The sequence below is a fragment of the Phocoena sinus genome, chromosome 5 (genome assembly GCF_008692025.1).
Source record: "Phocoena sinus isolate mPhoSin1 chromosome 5, mPhoSin1.pri, whole genome shotgun sequence".
NCBI classification, from domain to species: Eukaryota; Metazoa; Chordata; class Mammalia; order Artiodactyla; family Phocoenidae; genus Phocoena; species Phocoena sinus.
In genome coordinates, this window is record NC_045767.1 from 86,991,287 (window position 1) to 87,010,049 (window position 18,763).

The 18,763-nt window shown below is 36.0% G+C and overlaps 1 protein-coding gene across 4 annotated transcripts in view; it reads right to left on the minus strand.

Moving 5' to 3' along the window:
• The window catches only part of CENPC (centromere protein C), a 91,606-nt gene that overhangs the window by 16,513 nt on the left and 56,330 nt on the right, over positions 1–18,763 (minus strand). For 3 of the 4 annotated variants that reach the window (XR_004349971.1, XM_032632504.1, XM_032632502.1), the window contains exons 10-13: positions 18,429–18,690; positions 13,002–13,145; positions 11,781–11,863; positions 4,361–4,420 (exon numbers count right to left, since the gene is read on the minus strand). Coding sequence is in view for 3 of the 4 variants with exons in the window: in XM_032632504.1 (XP_032488395.1) it covers positions 4,361–4,420; positions 11,781–11,863; positions 13,002–13,145; positions 18,429–18,690 (549 nt within the window). In the remaining variant the exon portion in view is untranslated. The remainder of the gene's footprint in view (positions 1–4,360; positions 4,421–11,780; positions 11,864–13,001; positions 13,146–18,428; positions 18,691–18,763) is intronic. The other variant, XM_032632503.1, reaches the window with a different exon arrangement.

Below are 18,763 nucleotides of genomic sequence, written 5' to 3' on the forward strand. Positions count from 1 at the left end.
AACCAGCTTTTAGTTTTATTGATCTTTGCTATTGTTTCCTTGATTTCTTTTTCACTTATTTCTGATATCTTTATGAATTGTTTCCTACTGCTAACTTTGGGTTTCCTTGTCCTTCTTTCTCTAATTGCTTTAGGTGTAAGGTTAGGTTATTTGAGATTTTTCTTGTTTCTTAAGGTAGGATTGTTTTGCTATAAACTTCCCTCGTAGAACTGCTTTTACTGCATCCCATAGGTTTTGGGTCATCGTGTTTCCATTGTCATTTGTTTCTAGGTATTTTTTGATTTCCTCTTTGATTTCTTCAGTGACCTCTTGGTTATTCAGTAGCGTATTGTTTAGCCTCCATGTGTTTGTATATTTTACAGTCTTTTTCCTGTAAATGGTATCTAGTCTCATAGCATTGTGATCAGAAAAGATACTTGATACAATTTCAGTTTTCTTAAATTTACCAAGGCTTGATTTGTGACGCAACATATGGTCTATCCTGCAGAATGTTCCATGAGCACTTGAGAAGGAAGTGTATTCTGTTGTTTTTGGATGGAATGTCCTATAAATATCAATTAAGTCCATCTTGTTTAATGTGTCATTTAAAGCTTGTGTTTCCTTATTTATTTTCATTTTGGATGATCTGTCTATTGGTGAAAGTGGGGTGTTAAAGTCCCCTACTATGATTGTGTTACTGTCAATTTCCCCTTTTATGGCTGTTAACATTTGCCTTATGTATTGAGGAGCTCCTATGTTGGGTGCATATATTGTTACAATTGTTGTATCTTCTTCTTGGATTGATCCCTTGATCATTCTGTAGTGTCCTTCTTTGTCTCCTGTAATAGTCTTTATTTTGTCTGATAGAAGAATTGCTACTCCAGCTATCTTCTGATTTCCATTTGCATGGAATATCTTTTTCCATCCCCTCACTTTCAGTCTGTATGTGTCCCTAGGTCTGAAGTCGGTATCTTGTAGACAGCATATATACGGGTCTTGTTTTTATATCCATTCAGCCAGTCTGTGTCTTTTGGTGGGAGCATTTAGTCCATTTACATTTAAGATAATTATCAATATGTACGTTCCTATGACCATTTTCTTAATTGTCATGGGTTTGTTTTTGTAGTTCTTTTCCTTCTCTTGTGTTTCCTGCCTAGAGAAGTTCCTTCAGCATTTGCTGTAAATCTGGTTTGGTGGTGCTGAATTCCCATAACTTTTGCTTATCTGTGAAGGTTTTAATTTCTCCATCGAATCAATTAGATCCTTGCTGGGTAGAGTAATCTTGGTTGCAGGTTTTTCCCTTTCATCACTTTAAATATGTCCTGCCACTCCCTTCAGGCTTGCACAGTTTCTGCTGAAAGATCAGCTGTTAACCTTATGTGGATTCCCTTGTATGTTACCTGTTGCTTTTCCCTTGCTGCTTTTAATACTTTTTCTTTGTATTTAATTTTTGATAGTTTGATTAATATGTGTCTTGGTGTGTTTCTCTTTGGGTTTATCTTGTATGGTACTCTCTGTGCTTCCTGGACTTGACTGTCTATTTCCTTTCCCATGTTTGGGAAGTTTTCGGCTATAATCTCTTCAAATATTTTCTCAGACCCTTTTTCTTTCTCTTCTTCTGGGACCCCTATAATTTGAATGTTGGTGCGTTTAATGTTGTCCCAGAGGTCTCTGACTGTCCTCAATTCTTTTCATTCTTTTTCTTTATTATGCTCCCTGACAGTTATTTCCACCATTTTATTTTCTAGCTCACTTGTCTGTTCTTCTGCCTCAGTTATTCTGCTATTGATTCCTTCTACAGTATTTTTAATTTCAGTAATTGTGTTGTTCATCACTGTTTGTTTGCTTTTTAGTTCTTCCAGATCCTTGTTAAATGTTTCTTGTATTTTCTCCATTCTGTTTCCAAGATTTTGGATCATCTTTACTATCATTACTCTGAATTCTTTTTCAGGTAGACTGCCTATTTCCTCTTCATTTGTTTGGTTTGGTGGGTTTTTACCTTGCTCCTTCATCTGTAACATATTTTTTTTTTTTTTGATGGGTGGTGCTGTATTCCTGTCTTACTGGTTGTTTGGCCTGAGACGTCTAGCACTGGAGTTTGCAGGCACTTGCATAGAGCCAGGTCTTGGTCCTGAGATGAGGACCTCCAGGAGGCCTCACTCCAATTGATATTCTGTGGGGGCTGAGGTTCTCTGTTAGTCCAGCGGTTTGGACTCGCAGCTCCCACCACAGGAGCTCAGGCACGACCTTTGGCCTGATGACTAAGATCGCACAAGCCTCATGGCGCATAAAAGAAAAAAAGAAAGAAAGAGAAAAGGAGCAGTACAATATCAAAGAATAAAAAACAAAATAGGTCTTCCCTGGTGTCGCAGTGGTTGAGAGTCCGCCTGCCGATGCAGGGAACATGGGTTCGTGCCCGGTCCGGGAAGATCCCACATGCCACAGAGCAGCTTGGCCCGTGAGCCATGGCCGCTGGGCCTGTGCATCCGGAGCCTGTGCTCCACAACGGGAGAGGCCACAACAGTGAGAGGCCCACGTACCGCAAAAAAAGTAAATAAATAAAAAATAAAATTAGAAAGATAAAAAATATATCAGGAAAAATAAAAGTATAATAGAAACAACCAGTCACTGGGGGTTCATCCTGTCCCCGTAGGTGTCCGTGGTCCCCCACCAGTGCCTGGTAGGTGCCCTAGTTGTGAGGAGACATGAATTCCACATGCTCCTAGTATGCCATCTTGACTATGCCTGCCTCTGTAATACATTTCTGAAAGGCTATATATATTATTTTATTCTTCCAGAGTTACATACGTGAGTTGTGGTAGTCAGGTTTTGTTGGGGTTTTTTTTCTCCTTTATATGTAACTTTTCTGTCTGGAAGCTTTCTTCTATCCTTGAAATTCAGGAATTTTATTCACTTATGTCTAGAGATGTATCTTTTTCATTAATTCTCTCTGGCAGTTGGTAAACTTTCTCAAATTGCAGATCAAGCCTATCTTTACTCCAGGGAAGTTTTAATTGTTTTTGTTTGTTTGTTTTTTGTTTGTTTGTTTTTTGCGGTACGTGGGCCTCTCACTGTTGTGGCCTCTCCCGTTGCGGAGCACAGGCTCCAGACGCCCAGGCTCAGCGGCCATGGCTCACGGGCCCAGCCGCTCCGCAGCATGTGGGATCTTCCTGGACTGGGGCACAAACCCACGTCCTCTGCATCGGCAGGCGGACTCCCAACCACTGCACCACCAGGGAAGCCCAGAGAAGTTTTAACTAGTACCTTCTTTAACTGTTTTCATTCCTCCATCTGTTTCTTTTTTCTGGAAATCCTGTTATTTGCATGTTTTATCTGCTGTCTCCATGTTATTTCCACTGCATATTTTTTTTTCATTGTTTCCATCTTTTTTAATATTTCTGTTCTGATGAATTTCTTCAATGTCAATACCACCTACTAATTCAGCTCTCAACAGAAAATATATTTACTTTCAGTTCATGTACTGACTTTTTAAACTGAAAAATTATGCTTTAGCAACCAGAAAGCCTTCTATGATATAACTAGATCTCTGACAGTACTCATATTTCCTTCATTGTTAAAATTGTTATCCATCTACTACAATGGTTCTAGCACACCAGAAGCTGCCTACTGTTGCTAGGCATAATTCTTGATTTTCCTCTCTTGGGTTGCTGGAGCCCCTGCTCAGGGACACTTTTATTTCTCTTTGCCTACTCTGACTCTAGGCATATTCCACTCCAAGACAAGCATTAAGCACCGAGAAGTATAGCAGCCTCTCTTCACATGGGCCTACAAAATACTAACTGACAAGATGTGAGGTTCTGGTTGAAGCAATTAGAAAAAGCTTCATTCCTACAGGTTCTCTTCAGGTACAAGTGTAGAAGCCTCAAGTATAGGGGGAGAGATAAAAAGCCACTCCAGTTCCACAAAGGTGAGAGGTCCCATGAATCTTGACCAGCAAATATCTCTTTGAAAACCATAGTTTTAATCCTCATGTGAGCCTCTCCATGGATTCCTTAGCTCCCAGCTTACTTATCCTAGTTACTGCTTTGTTTAGGTGTGAACTAGAAAAAACGGGAGAAGTTGTCAGGGATGCCATCTACCTAGCAGTTACATTTTATAGAATTCTCCACCCTAGCTTCTTAGCTTATCAGCTCCCTACTATAGAGCAATGAGTGAGAGGATTACAGGCTTCATAAATGGACAATAAAGAAACTCAGTGGCCTGTGATGATTACCATGAAATTCATGAAAACGAAATACAAGTTTTACTTTCTCTGACAATTAATCCAAATAATATTTTCCCCCTGCCTGAGAAAAAATTAAGTTATATTTAGAAATAAAGGTTTTATAATATGAAAATATTAAAAGAAAAGTAATCTTACCTAATTTGTGATGCACCTTGTTCTCTGGTGTTGAGTTAGACCTTTTTACTCTTGAATCATCTGCAAATTGCAGAAGCAATATCATGAGCAATGGCCACTAATTTCATGTTGAGTTAAAGTGTGCTACTCAGTCAACTTCAGTATAAATATTTTAAAATAAAATTCAACCTGAAAATACATTTTTTTCTTAGAAAATAACAGTTCTTTACTTGGATGCATACTCCTTTTTTTTTATAACATCTTTATTGGAGTATAATTTCTTTACAATATTGTGTTAGTTTCTGTATATAACAAAGTGAATCAGCTATATGCATACATATATCCCCATATCCCCTCCATCTTGTGTCTGCCTCCCACCCTCCTTATCCCACCCATCTAGGTGGTTGCAAAGCACTGAGCTGATCTCCCTGTGCTATGCAGCTGCTTCCCACTAGCTATCTATTTTACATTTTGTAGTGTATATATGTCAGTGTTACTCTCTCATTTCATCCCAGCTTACCCTTCTCCCTCCCCGTGTCCTCAAGTCCATTCTCTACGTCTGTGTCTTTATTCCTGTCCTGCCCCTAGGTTTATCAGAACAATTTTTTTTTTTTTTAGATTCCATGTATATGTGTTAGCATACGGTATTTATTTCTCTCTTTCTGACTTACTTCACTCTGTAGGACAGACTCTAGGTCCATCCACCTCACTACAAATAACTCAATTTCGTTTCTTTTTATGGCTGAGTAATATTCCATTGTATACATGTGCCACATCTTCTTTATCCATTCATCTGTCAACCTGACAATACATTTTATTACTCCCTTTGCTTTTCACTGCTGAGAAATGAAGGCTAGTGAAAATCAGTATAATATGTCTCTAGATTTTGCTACAGTGAATATATCTTAAGACGATAACAGTTACAAGTAACAAAAAACAAACAGGTTTTCTATTGCTTGTGGCCTTTAAGTGAAATAAGCCACTGGGTGGATAAAAATGCAAGGAGTGATAATGAATAATTACTGTGTTAATAAAGTAATCTATGATTCTTAAAGTTGTAAATAGTGCAACCATACTGAATTTACTTAGCAGTGTGACAATCAGGTCAAGAGTTCTAAACTTTAGTGTGATAAATAGCATCTAAACATAACAACCATCAATTATTTCCCTTCCTATGCACAAACGCTGTTCTTTATCAAGAGGCAAAGTTTAATTGCCTTCTCCTTGAATTACCACTGGCCTTAGTGAGTTGCTTGACTAATGGAATGCACAGAAATGACATTCTGGGACTTTGAAAGCTAATTCCTCAGAACACATGCAGGTGCCACCTGGATCTCTTGGAACTTCAGTCTGAGGAAAGACAGCCATCATTATGAAGACTGATTACCCCAAGACTGCCATGCTGTGAGGAAACCCAAGATAACCAAGTGGAAAGGCCATGTGGAGAAAAAGAGATGCTTGGCCAGCCCCCAATTATTTCAGCCACCCTGGCAAGGTACCAAATATATGAGTAAATAAGTCACCATGGATTTCCAGTCCAGCTGATATTTCAAGTGACTCCAGCCCTAGCAGCTTGCATCTAACTACAAATGCATGAGAGCCAAAATGAGAATTGCTCAGCTAATAAACTAAGTCAACCCACAGAACCATAAGAGCTAAATCGACTGTTGTATTAAGCCACTAAGTTTGGGATGTTAAGTTATGCAGCAATATGAAACTAGAATACTTAATATCCATGAACCATCTTAGATTTTTAATACAATTTTGTGTGTAATATACATTTCCTGAAAAGCAGGTCTAAGTTTTCATTACATTCTCAGCTAAAGAGTAGGTTTCTTTTTTGGGATCATGAAAGTGTTCTAAAATTTACTGTGGTGACAATTATAAACTACTGAATTATATACTATAAATGCGTTAATTGTATGGTATGTGAAGTACATCCCAATAAAGCTATTCCAAAAAATAAATATATATATATACAATTTCCCTTGTACTTCCCACTATAACAAGTAGAGGATTAATCGTTCTTGGAAATTTTCCTATAGCAGTGGGCTCTGGAGGCAACTGTGGGAGACAAGAGAAGGAACAAAGCAAATGAATAAATATACTGAGGATAATGGGAGCCAGGCTTCTCACTATCCTTGAGAAAGGATTTATTAAAATGGAAAAGGGAGGGCTTCCCTGGTGGCGCAGTGGTTGAGAGTCCGCCTGCCGATGCAGGGGACACGGGTTCGTGTCCCGGTCTAGGAAAATCCCACGTGCCGCGGAGCGGCTGGGCGCATGAGCCATGGCTGCTGAGCCTGCGTGTCTGGAGCCTGTGCTCCGCAACGGGAGAGGCCACAGCAGTGAGAAGCCTGCGTACCACAAAAACAAAACAAAACAAAAATGGAAAAGGGAAAGTCGAACATGCTGGACTGGAGTTGGAGGTACTGATGTGAACTCATGGTTTCTAAATACAGAAACACCTCAGAGATATTGAGAGTCTGGTTCCAGACCACTGCAATAAAACAAATTTGGCAATAAAATGAGTCACATGAATATTTTTGTTTCCCAATACATATAAAAGTTATTTTACACTATAATGTAGTCTATTGTGTGCAAAAGCATTATGCCTAAAAATCAATGTATCTTACTTTATTGCTAAAAAATGCTACATATCATCTGTGCCTTCTGCAAGTCACAATGTTTTTTTACAATAGTAACAAAGATCACCGATCACAGATTACCATATTAATGAAATATTGTGTTAATTACCAAAATGTGACACAGAGATACTAAGTAAGCAAATGCCATTGGAAAATGGTGCCAATTGACTTGTTTGATCAGGGCTGCCTGCCGCAAAACTTCAATTTGTAAAAAATGCAAAATCTGTGACACACATTAAAGCAAAGAGCAATAAAGCAAGGGATGCCTGAATAAATACAGAAAGAAGATACAGATGCTTGTGTATGTACCGTGCACATATATATGTATGTGTGTGTTTATCTATTTCCTATCTCAGTCCACTGAGAGAACCTAAAAGCCGTGATATCCCAGTAACAATGAGTACACCAAGCACCCGGATCTAAGTTTCTAAATGTCATCCCTCCACTAGGTTCCTTTGGAGAAATAACTGATTCCAGAGTAGAGGCAGGGGAAGGAGCCTGGAACATCTTCTGCCAAAAAATAAGACAGTATTCAAAAAATGACAGAAACATGACAACAGGTCTCAGGAACCAGTTGAAAGGATGTCTCCTTCTGGCCAAATTTGGCACAACTTGAGTACCAGAATAAATGATAAAGATTATAACCCACTGAATAAAATAGGAACCCAGTAGTAGTCCATAATAATATAAATAAATGAATAATGAATAAATAAATGGGGAAGGAGTAAGTAAAACTATTTCTTATAGGATGCCAACTAATTAACAGAGAAGAAATTAGGGAAATAGAAAATAGTAATTTGGTACCACCATTAGCGGATTCAGGTGGGAATATTCAAAAGATGTTAATATTGGTACAGAGGTTTGAAAAGGGACAAGTTACTAAAATAGAATATCGTTCCACAAAATACTTATCAATTACCAAAGAGAAAAACCCTGAGTGGAGAAACCTGGCAGACAATAACTTGAACAGGTGATGAAGATTAAAATCACTAGTAGAGGGGCTTCCCCGGTGATGCAGTGGTTAAGAATCCACCTGCCAATGCAGGGGACACCGGCTCGAGCCCTGGTCTGGGAAGATCCCATATGCTGCGAGGCAACTAAGCCTGTGTGCCACGACTACTGAAGCCTGCACACCTAGAGCCCGTGCTCTGCAACAAGAGAAGCCACTGCAATGAGAGGCCTGCACACCACAATGAACAGTAGCTTCCACTTGCTGCAACTAGAGAAAGCTGGCACGCAGCAACAAAGACCCAACACAGCCAAAAATAAATAAATAAAATAAATTTATTTTAAAATTAAATAAGTAAAATCACTAGTAGAAGATGAGTCAGCACTGTTTGCCTCCTAATGTGATGCACAAAGAACACAGCCATTTCTGTAGTATTTCTGTTAAATATGCATGGCTCATATCTGATCATGAGGAAATATTAGAGACACCCAGGTTGAAGGTCATTCTAAAGAATGAAAAGCTCTTTAAAAAAGTGTCAAGGTCAGAAAAGTTAAAAGAAGACTAAAGAACTATTCCTTATTGAAAGAAACTGAAGGGACATGAGACCCAAACACAGTCCATGATCCTAGGTTGGATCCTGAACCAGAGAGAAAAAGGAACACTGATGGAACTGCTGGTGAAATCTGCATGGAGTCAGTGAAGGAAGACTAGTGTTATATTAATGCTGATTTCCTGACGTGGATGGATAAAGAGTGATTATGTTCTTGTCTTGCATCATGTCTGCACATACTCACACAATAATATGTATGCGACTTGCACTCGAACAGTCCAAAAAAAAGACTAATAAACATGTATAAACATTTATGTAGAGATGGCAGGGAGGGAAATGAAACAAATATTGTAAAATGTTGGAAATTATGGGAACTGGATGAAGGGGATATGGTATTTGAGTAAATTTAAAATTATTTCCCAGAAGAGTATAAAACAAAACAAAACAAAGCCAAACACAGAGACAACTCCAGAATTTCAAAGACTAACAAAGCCTAATAAGCATGAAAATGGAAGAAACAGGTTATTTACAAAGGAAAAAAGAAGTAAGGCTGGCTTACAATATCTACTCATAAGCATTAGCTATCATGAGATAAAAGAGCAATAGCCAAATAGTTTAAAGGACAAAAAGATTGTGACTCAAAAGACTTTTACTATTTGACTAGTTGTTCATTGTGATAAAAAAGAAAGTTCCTGAGTCCTTGCTAGCATGTGTGAGACTTATCTACCAACTTTACAAAGAAGTAACAAAGCATATCTGTTAAACATTTATTAAAGGAAAAAAATACTGACAGAGCAAGTCAAAAATAAAAATTCAATCATGCTATTTGAAGCCACTCTGCTTTAGTTTGGTAAAAAAAAAAGGTTAAGTAAAAGGAAGAAAAGAAATATAAGAAACAAAAACAAACCAAAAGAAAGCAGGGAGTCACAATGTTAATATTAGACAAAAAAAGACTACAAAGTAAAAGCATTGTAACATGATCAAGAAGGTAAATTTGATCAAAACAGGTACATTCCATATGCAAACTTACATGCTCAGTAAGAGCGCTGAAATGTACATAGTAAAGACTGCAGGAAATAGGAGAGACAGACCACTGCAAAGCAAACACTTTACCGTCAGCTCTGGCGATCCTTAACAGACCTCACAAATGATAAGGATACAAAGGATAAGAATAATATGAAATACAGAATGTCCAAATCTAAGATCCTGTTCTTTTCCCCCAAATCTGCCCTTCTCTAGTAGTTTCCAAATCAAGAAATGACAATGCCATTCTTCCAGGTGCTCAGGCCAAAAACTTTAAAGCCCATTATCCTTGACACCTCACTTTCTTTTACACCTTACATCCCATCCATCAGGAAATCATGTTGACTCTACCATCAAAAACACCTAAAATCCTACTACTGCTCTCCACCTTCCACTGCTAACCCCCTAGTCCAAGCTACCACCTCACAAGGGGATCACTAATGTCTCACCAACTGGTTTCCCTGCTTCCAACCTTACACTTGCCCCCTTCAAACTTATCAGTCCACCCCTAATGTGTATTCTACAGCAGCCGCAATTATTCTGTTTATAGGTTAGTCATGTCTCTCTTCTGCTCAAAATCCTCCAATGGCTTCCCATCTCTCTCAGTAAAGCCCGAAATCCTTATAGTAGCCTTTAACATGCTATATGATCTTTCATTCTTGTTAGCTCTGTGACATCATCTCCTACTACCCTCTCCCTCTCTTCCTCAACTCCAGCCTTCCCAGCCTCCTTGTTGTTTCTTGATCAAAACCTTTGCCCTTATCTTCCCTCTGCATGAGGCACTATTTCTCCATAGAGCTGCATGATTTGATTTCTCACCTTTCTCATATCTTTGCTCAAATTATCACTTCTTCAGTAAGACCTTTTCTGCCCATCTATCTAAAAATGTAACTCGCATTTCCCACCCTAAAAATCACTGCTTTATTTTTCTACTCTCAACATCCAACAAATCACAAGTTTTGATATCTTTTTCCCTTAGAAGAATGCATAGTAAGTATTCCATAATATTCCATAAATATTTAAGAATTTCAAAAATATTCAAAGTATATTAAAAGTATATATCCACTTACATTAACAAAATAATAAGTGTATATATTTTTTTAATCCATATCTGTACACAAAAAGTAATATTCTCTTTTTCAAGCATCCATGGAAGAATTACAAAATTCTTCCATGAATTTTATGTGTTCTAAGCATACTCTAGAACACAAAGAAAATTCAAAGAATTATTAATACAGGGCAAAGTTATCAAGAACAATGAAATGAAACTATAAATTATTAACAAAAGAACAAAACAAAACACAACTTCTTAGGATTATAGCCAACACTGCATAACGAACATATACCAGGTATTAAAACTAAGCAAAGAATGTGTATTCATCTTTGTATCAATCTATGTGACTAGAATTGATATCGCCAGTTTACAAATAAGGAAGTTGAAGCTAAGAACACTGAAATTTCTTACTCAAGATAACAGAGCTAATAAGTGGTAAAGCTAGATTCAATCCCAGGTTCCTGACTCTGGAGACCAAACTCTTGATATATGTACTCTTTTAAATAACACCTGGGTCAAAGAAAAATCACCACTATAATTCAGAGTGTACAACAATAAGAACGCTCTATTGAAAAAAAAAAAAAAAACCTTTCATTTTAAACTAAAACTATACTCCAGAAAATTGAGCTTTTTCTTTACCAAATAAAAAGCAGAAAAATAAATATAAAAAGCATTCCACTTAGAGAAAAATAATAAAGTAAATCTAAACAAAAGGGGAAGAAACAATTTAAATGGAAAAAGAATTAGTGAATTAGGAAAGAGAAAAACAGTATAAGAGATTATATTTCAAGCACATTCTTCAGGGACATAAAAAATTATAAAACTCTCTATTAAGAGGCATTTTAAAAACTTCAACACTTAGCTTCAGTAATCATCAATATATGTCTAATCTTGCTTCATTTATACCCTTATCAGCTTTAAAATACTGCAGTATGTGTCTTAAGTGCCAATTATATTATTATGTCCTACTTCAAAGAAAGGACTGTCATTCATCTTTCTCATTCTTTCTCCCTTTCTCTCTTCTCCCTCCCTCCCTCTCTCACCCAGGTATAAGGTCTTAGAAATCTCTAACCATAAAGTAAGGTTCTTAAGGGTAGGTACTCAATACATATTTGCCACAAAAATGTCACTGGTGATAACTTAAATAAAACATAGCACACCTTACTTCACATGCATAACACTATAAAAATCAAGACAGTAGAAAATAAATCATAACTTACTCAAACTTTCCTGAACTTCATTATCATCCACATCTGAATTATTCATTCCAGACGTTAAATAATTCTTGAGCCTAGAAGGTCCACTTAAGAAAAAAAAGTAAACCACAAAATTTGTGCATTTATATCTATCTAATATATCTACCTTAATGGTCATTTTTATCCTAAAACTGCCAAAGGTTTTTTTCTTATAAAATATTAATAGTATACTTATTTGCTGCATAAAACAAAAAATCCACAATTTAATACCACATTTGACTTGTCAAACATGATAATACTGAATTTTATAACCTTTTAAACTAACTCATGAATCAGAGTTACAAATTTAAGTCAACTCAAATAACACTCTGATAAAAATCAAATCATAAGAAATAAAATTACAAATAAATCAGCTTATCTTAATTTTTTTTTAAACTACAGGCAAAAACAAGCAATTTAAATATAGTTCAGAAGCTGTTCAGAGATGATTCAGTTTATCCCAGTCCTAGATCCTCTTCCTCCTATTATGAGCCCAAGACAGGCCTAGTGGTCACAGGCTCCCAAAGAGTAAAGAAATCTTAGCCATCCCTTCAAAGTCTGAGAATCTGCTATAATTTACCATTCTTTCATTTTGAAAAAGGGTGTATGACTTCAGATATTAGGAGACTAGGTTAATCTGGTTTGCTCACTGAGTATGCTCTCTTTAAATTTACATCCACAAATTCTTAGATGACACCCCTTTCAAAAGGTACAGCCTAATTCTAACTCCCCTCTTCTGAGTGTGGTATGGACTTAGTGACTTGTTTCTAGTGAACAGAATAAAGTGGAAGACTTCAAAGACTAGGTCATCAAAAGACACTATGGCCTCCATGATAGTCACACTTTCTCTTGGATCACCTGCTTTGTGGGAAGCCAGCTAGCTACCATACTGAATACCCTTATGGAGAGAGCCACATGACAAGAAACTGTGGCCTCTAGCTACCTTATAAGTGGATCCTCCAAGTTCTAGTGAAGCCTTCATAGGACTGCAAATCAGATAGATATCTTGACTGCTATACCTCATGAGATTCCCTGAGCCAGAACTAGCCAGCTAATTCTCTCCCAGATTTCTACCCACAAAAACTGTGAAATAATGTTTGCAAGGCACTAACAAAATTAATATTAAGCTTTGAGAGTAATTTGTTACACAGCAATTGGTAACAAATACAGTGAGTAAATCCTATTATCCTTAGAACACATGCATACCTTCCTTCCAAAACTGAAGTCCCAGACTCTCTAGAATCCAAGTTTGACTCTGCTCGTGTCTTGCGTGTATATCCACTGATCTGAGACTTTTGATGAACATTTTGCGCAGCCATACTATCTTTATTCTTTGAGCTTCCTGTACCTCTATGAAAATGAAAAGTTTGTAATTTTTTACATTTCTTCAAAAAATATTTCTTCTAGAAACATTACACAAGGTGGGTAGACAATATAACATTGGCTATAACAAATATCAGATAACCTTGTTCAAGTCCTAAAACTTACAACTAATCCAGGAAGGAAATTTGACTTTAGAACCTACCAAGAGTTCTAATTTGAAAAATTCTGATAAAAGAAATGGTACAGACCTGGCCTAACTGAGACAGACAGACAGACATGATGATAGGAGGGCACTGGGAGACATTAACTACAGGCAGCTTATGATGTATACTACACAGTTAAATCTATCACAGTTTTTGTTGAAAATCCACAAACAACTGAAATTGTTTTATATGATACCTCTACTCAGCCTACTAAGGAACAGCAGAGTGCTCAGAGGGACCTAGGCTCATCTCTTTGGTAGCTGCCAGCTAACTAGCTTACCCCAAATATATGCAAACAAGATACATTATTCCTAGACTGCATAATTCTCTCTCCACTCTCACATCTTACAAGTCCTATGTTTTAATTTGTTTCTTGACTCAGTCTACCAGCCTATTCTTATCATTTGTGAAAAAAAAGTCTTTAGTTATGTTTGCAACATAACTAAAGAGCATCCAAACTTCTGAGTATTCTTTGATAGTTTATTTCTGGAGTTTCTAGTCTCCCTCTAGGTCCTACCTTCAGCGTCAAAAGAAAAAAAAAAAAGGATTATTAGAGAATACTATAAACAACTGTATGCCAACAAATTAGATAACCTAGATGGAATGGACAAATTCCTAGAAACACACAAATTACCAAAACTGATTCAAGAGAAAAATAAACAACTTCAAAAGACTTATAACAAGAGAATAAATCAGTAATCAAAAAACTACCCAGAAAGAAAAGCCCAGGCCCAGATGGTTTCACCACTGAATTCTACCGTCATTCAAAGACTTAATACAAATTCTTCACAAACTCTTCCAAAAAAGAAAGGAGCACTTTCCAACTCATTTTATGAAGTCAGTGTTACCCTGATAACAAAACTAAACAAAGACATCACAAGAAAACTACAGCCAAAAAAAAAAAAAAACCCAAAACAAAACAAAAAACCCTCAGAAAAACTAGCAACATTTTATCAACAAAAAAAATGTATCACACAATCACCTCAGTAGATGCAAAAAAAAAAAGCATTTGACAAAATGTATCTTTTCACTACAAAAACACTCAACAAACTAGGAATAAAAAGTAACTTCCTCAACCTGATAAAAGGACATCTATGAAAAACCCACAGCTAATAACATACTGAATGGTGAAAGACTCAATGCTTTCCCCCTAAGATTAAAGACAAGATAAGGAAGTCTGCTATTGTCACTTCTACTTAGCATAGTACTAAAGATTTCAGCCAGGACAATAGTGCAAGAAAAAGAAAGAAAAAGCATCCAGATTGGAAAGGGAGAAATAAAATTATCACTATTCACAAATGACATGATCTTGTACTTAGAAAGTCTCACAAAATCTACTAAAAAGCTCTCAGAACTAATACATGAGCTCAACAAGATTGCAGGATAAAGATCAAAATACAAAGATCAATTGTATGTCTATACATTTGCAATGATCAATCCAAATATAAAATTTAAAAAGCAATTCCATTCACAACAGCATCAAAAGGGATACTTAGGGGGGATGAACTTAACAAAAGAAGTGTAAAACATATTCTGAAAATACTGCTGAGAAAAATTAAAGATCTAAATAATAGGACAAACACCCCTGTTCAAGGATCAATAGACACTGATAAGATGGAAATATTCCTCAAACCAATAGATTCAACGCAATCCATTTCAGAATTCTGACATCTTTGCAGAAATTGACATACTGATTCTAAAACTTATATGGAATTGCAAGGGACTTAGAATAGCCAAAATATTCGTGAAAAAGAAAAATCACACTTCCTGACTTCAAAACTTACCTCTAAGCAATGGTAATCAAGACAGTGTGGTTCTAGAACAACAACTGATATATAGACAACAAGAAAATTGAGAATCCAGAAATAAGCCTATACATCTATGGTCAGCTGATTTTCAAAAATGGTGCTAAGACCATTTGACAAACAGTTATGGGAAAACTGGATAGTCACATGCAAAAGAATGAAGTTGGACTTTTCACAGCATATACAAAAATTAACTCAAAATGGATCAAAGAATTAAATTTAAGAGCTAAAACTACAAAACTCTTAGGAAAAAAACATGGGAGTAAATCTTCCTGAACTTGGACTGGGCAAAGGATTGTTAGATATGACACCAAAAGTACAAGCAACAATGGACAAAACAGATCAATGGGACTTTATCAAAATTAAAAACTTTTGTGCTTCAAAGGACACCATCAAGAAAGTGAGACAATCCAAAGAATGAGACAGAAGATTATCAAATATCATTTATTTGATGAGACTTGTATCTAGAATATATTAAAACCTCATACAATTCAATTTAAAAAAAAGACAATCCCAAAAAAGTCAGGCAAAGGATCTGAGTAAATCTTTCTCTAAAGATTGGCAAACGGCCAATAAGCACATGAAAAGATGCTCAACATCATTAGTCTTCACAGAAATGAAAATCAAAACCACAATGAGATGCTATTTCATACCAACTAGGATGGCTAGAATCAAAAAATCAGATAATAACAAATGCTGACAAGGATGTGGAGACATTGGAAACCTTAAACACTGCTGGTAGGAATATAAAATGGTGCAGATGCTTTGGAAAACAGTCTTTGCAGCTTCTCAAAGGATTAATGTAAAGTTACCATATGACTCAGCAATTCCATTTGTACACAAATGTTTATACCAGCATTATTCATAATAGCCAAAAGGTAGAAACAACCCAAATGTCCAACAATGGATGAATGATAAAACATAATGTAACAAAATGAAATAGCACTCGATCATAAAAAGGGATGTATTACTGATACATGGTACAATATGGATAAAACTTGAAAATACACAAACTAAAAGAAGTCAATGCAAAAAAACTCGTACTATATGATTTCACTCATATGAAAGTCTAGGATAGAGAAATCTGTTGACAGTAGGTTAGTGGTTCCGTAGAGTTGCTGGGGAGGGGAACAGGGAGATGATAGCTAAAGGACCCTAATGATGAAAATGTTCTAAAATTGACTATTTTGACGGTTTGCACTATCAGTGAATACAATAAAAACCAATGAATGCTACACGTCATGAGTGAACTATATATGAGTTATACCTCAATAAAGCTGTTAAAAAATCTAATGTAGTAAACTTCTGTTCCAAATGGCTATAGAAATAATATAAAAATTAAGTGCTTATACAAATTTTAAAAAGCTTAGAGAAATTCAAATATTTCTAGAGGGTAATTGCTTCTTACACTTTAAATGCACTAGCTCTTTAAGATTTTTTTTTTCTCCTAAACGCTTTAAGAGGGGAATAAGGGTGTTAGCTTGTAGTTTAATTAATGACCATAGTTACTAGGTTATAAGAAGCAAAAAATATCACTTTATTCAAGTTAAAATTTTAATATCTGTTACTTGTATAAAGGAGAAGTTCACGTAATATTTTTTCCACGTAATATTTCTAATCAGGAAGACTCCTTAGACAAACTAGACATATTCATATTTTAATGTAATAATGTCTCTTTTTTTTTGCCTTTCCTAAATACAGAACAATAATACTGTTAACATGCTTTTTAAATCTAAATTATCTTTGAGGTTTCCATGAGAGCCACTGAGTAACCACAAAGATTTATCTTCCCACATTATGGCAAGTAGAATACCAAAATAATTACATATTTGATCTTTTATTTATAGTAAGTAGCTTAATGACTATACAGGTTAACTAAACAAATGTCTCAAAGATCTTCCTTTCTATGAATCCAGATACCCAACAGGCTTTCTTAAGTAGATACTGTAGCAACTATCAACTTTGGATATTTCTCATTAGACTAACTCCTTCTCACTGTGCATAAGATAAGATTTGTTTTAGGGGTACTAGCTCAAATTCAGAAACTCAACATAAAAACTCAATTTTTATACCTTAGTATTTCTCTCAACCCATAGCTAAGGCTTATCTGCTTTGTTTAATAAAACAGTTATTTATCATTATTAATACATTCAAGTAAAAACAGTTAGACTAATAAAAGACCTACATATCCAATGACACACTATTTAACCTAAGTGTACCTTCTTCATATGTAAAAAGAGAGCTAACACCTGTCCTATCGACCTCTTAAGATTCTTAATGAAAATCAAATGATATTAAGGAACAAGCTAATATAAATATGGAAGTCTGATATAAGACAGAGAGGGCATTACAAATCAGTGGGGGGAAATTCACTACTCAATGAACTGTTTAGATAGTATGCACTATAATGACATACACTACACTAATGTATTTTAGAGCACTCTATATTTATTTCAATACATCCCCACCACCTGCAGTTTCTCACACATAATATGTATTATTTTTTTAATGAATGAATGAATGAATGCTCTATCAAAAAGCAAAAATGCGTAAGAACAATACTTACCTCAGTACGCTGTCAGGACTGATGAGAATTTATTCAAAGTATCTAGTGAATATTTGATACAAAGTAAGCACTAAAATATGTTAACTAATCATCTTATGGGGATAGAATTAAGATGTATTCCTGATAATTGTAATTACATTAACCTCATTTAAAAGAAAGCAACTCAAATGATACACTTAAAAGTGATTAAGAGGGCTTCCCTGGTGGTGCAGTGGTTTAGAGTCTGCCTGCCTGATGCAGGGGACAAGGGTTCGTGCCCCGGTCCGGGAAGATCCCACAGGCCGCGGAGCGGCTGGGCCCATGAGCCATGGCCGCTGAGCCTGCGTGTCTGGAGCCTGTGCTCCACAACGGGAGAGGCCACAACAGTGAGAGGCCCGCATACCGCAAAAAAAAAAAAAAAAAAGTGATTAACATGATAAATTTTATGTTATATGTTTTTATCACAATTTTAAAAAAGGGATTGTTAGGCGACAATAATGCTTACCTTATTAAATTTATCACTCACACCCCATGTGCTATATATTATTCCCCATTTTAATATGAGGAAACATTCAGAGTACTATTTTGCCTGGGGTGTCACCCAGCTAATGGCAGAGCATGGATTTACTAGCAGGTCTGTCAGACTGCAGACTCCTTTATGCTAACATTGCCTCTATATAAATGATTAAATAACATAGACAAATTATTAAATGCCAAACAAAAATAACTGCATTGTACACATAAGAGACATTATTACCTAGAAGGATTAAGGTTTTTCTTCTCAGCTGGGTCTGCCTCACCACTTTCCAATGACTCATTCTGAGAACAACTGGAATCTTTAGCATTTAAAACCTTCTGTGTTCTTGAGCTGCCTTCATCAGCTCTCTTCTGCCTTTTAAACGGAATAGTTTTTTTCCCAGTATTCTTAGATGATTGGTTTGTTTTTTCAGCAGGTTTTTGTTTACTGTTATGATACAATGACAATTCACTTCTTACTGAAGAATTGCTAGAAAAAGGACCTAAAGGATTAAATGATAACCTAAAGTTAGTATAATGTTTGATTATTTGGCTCACTAAAATACCAACATGATT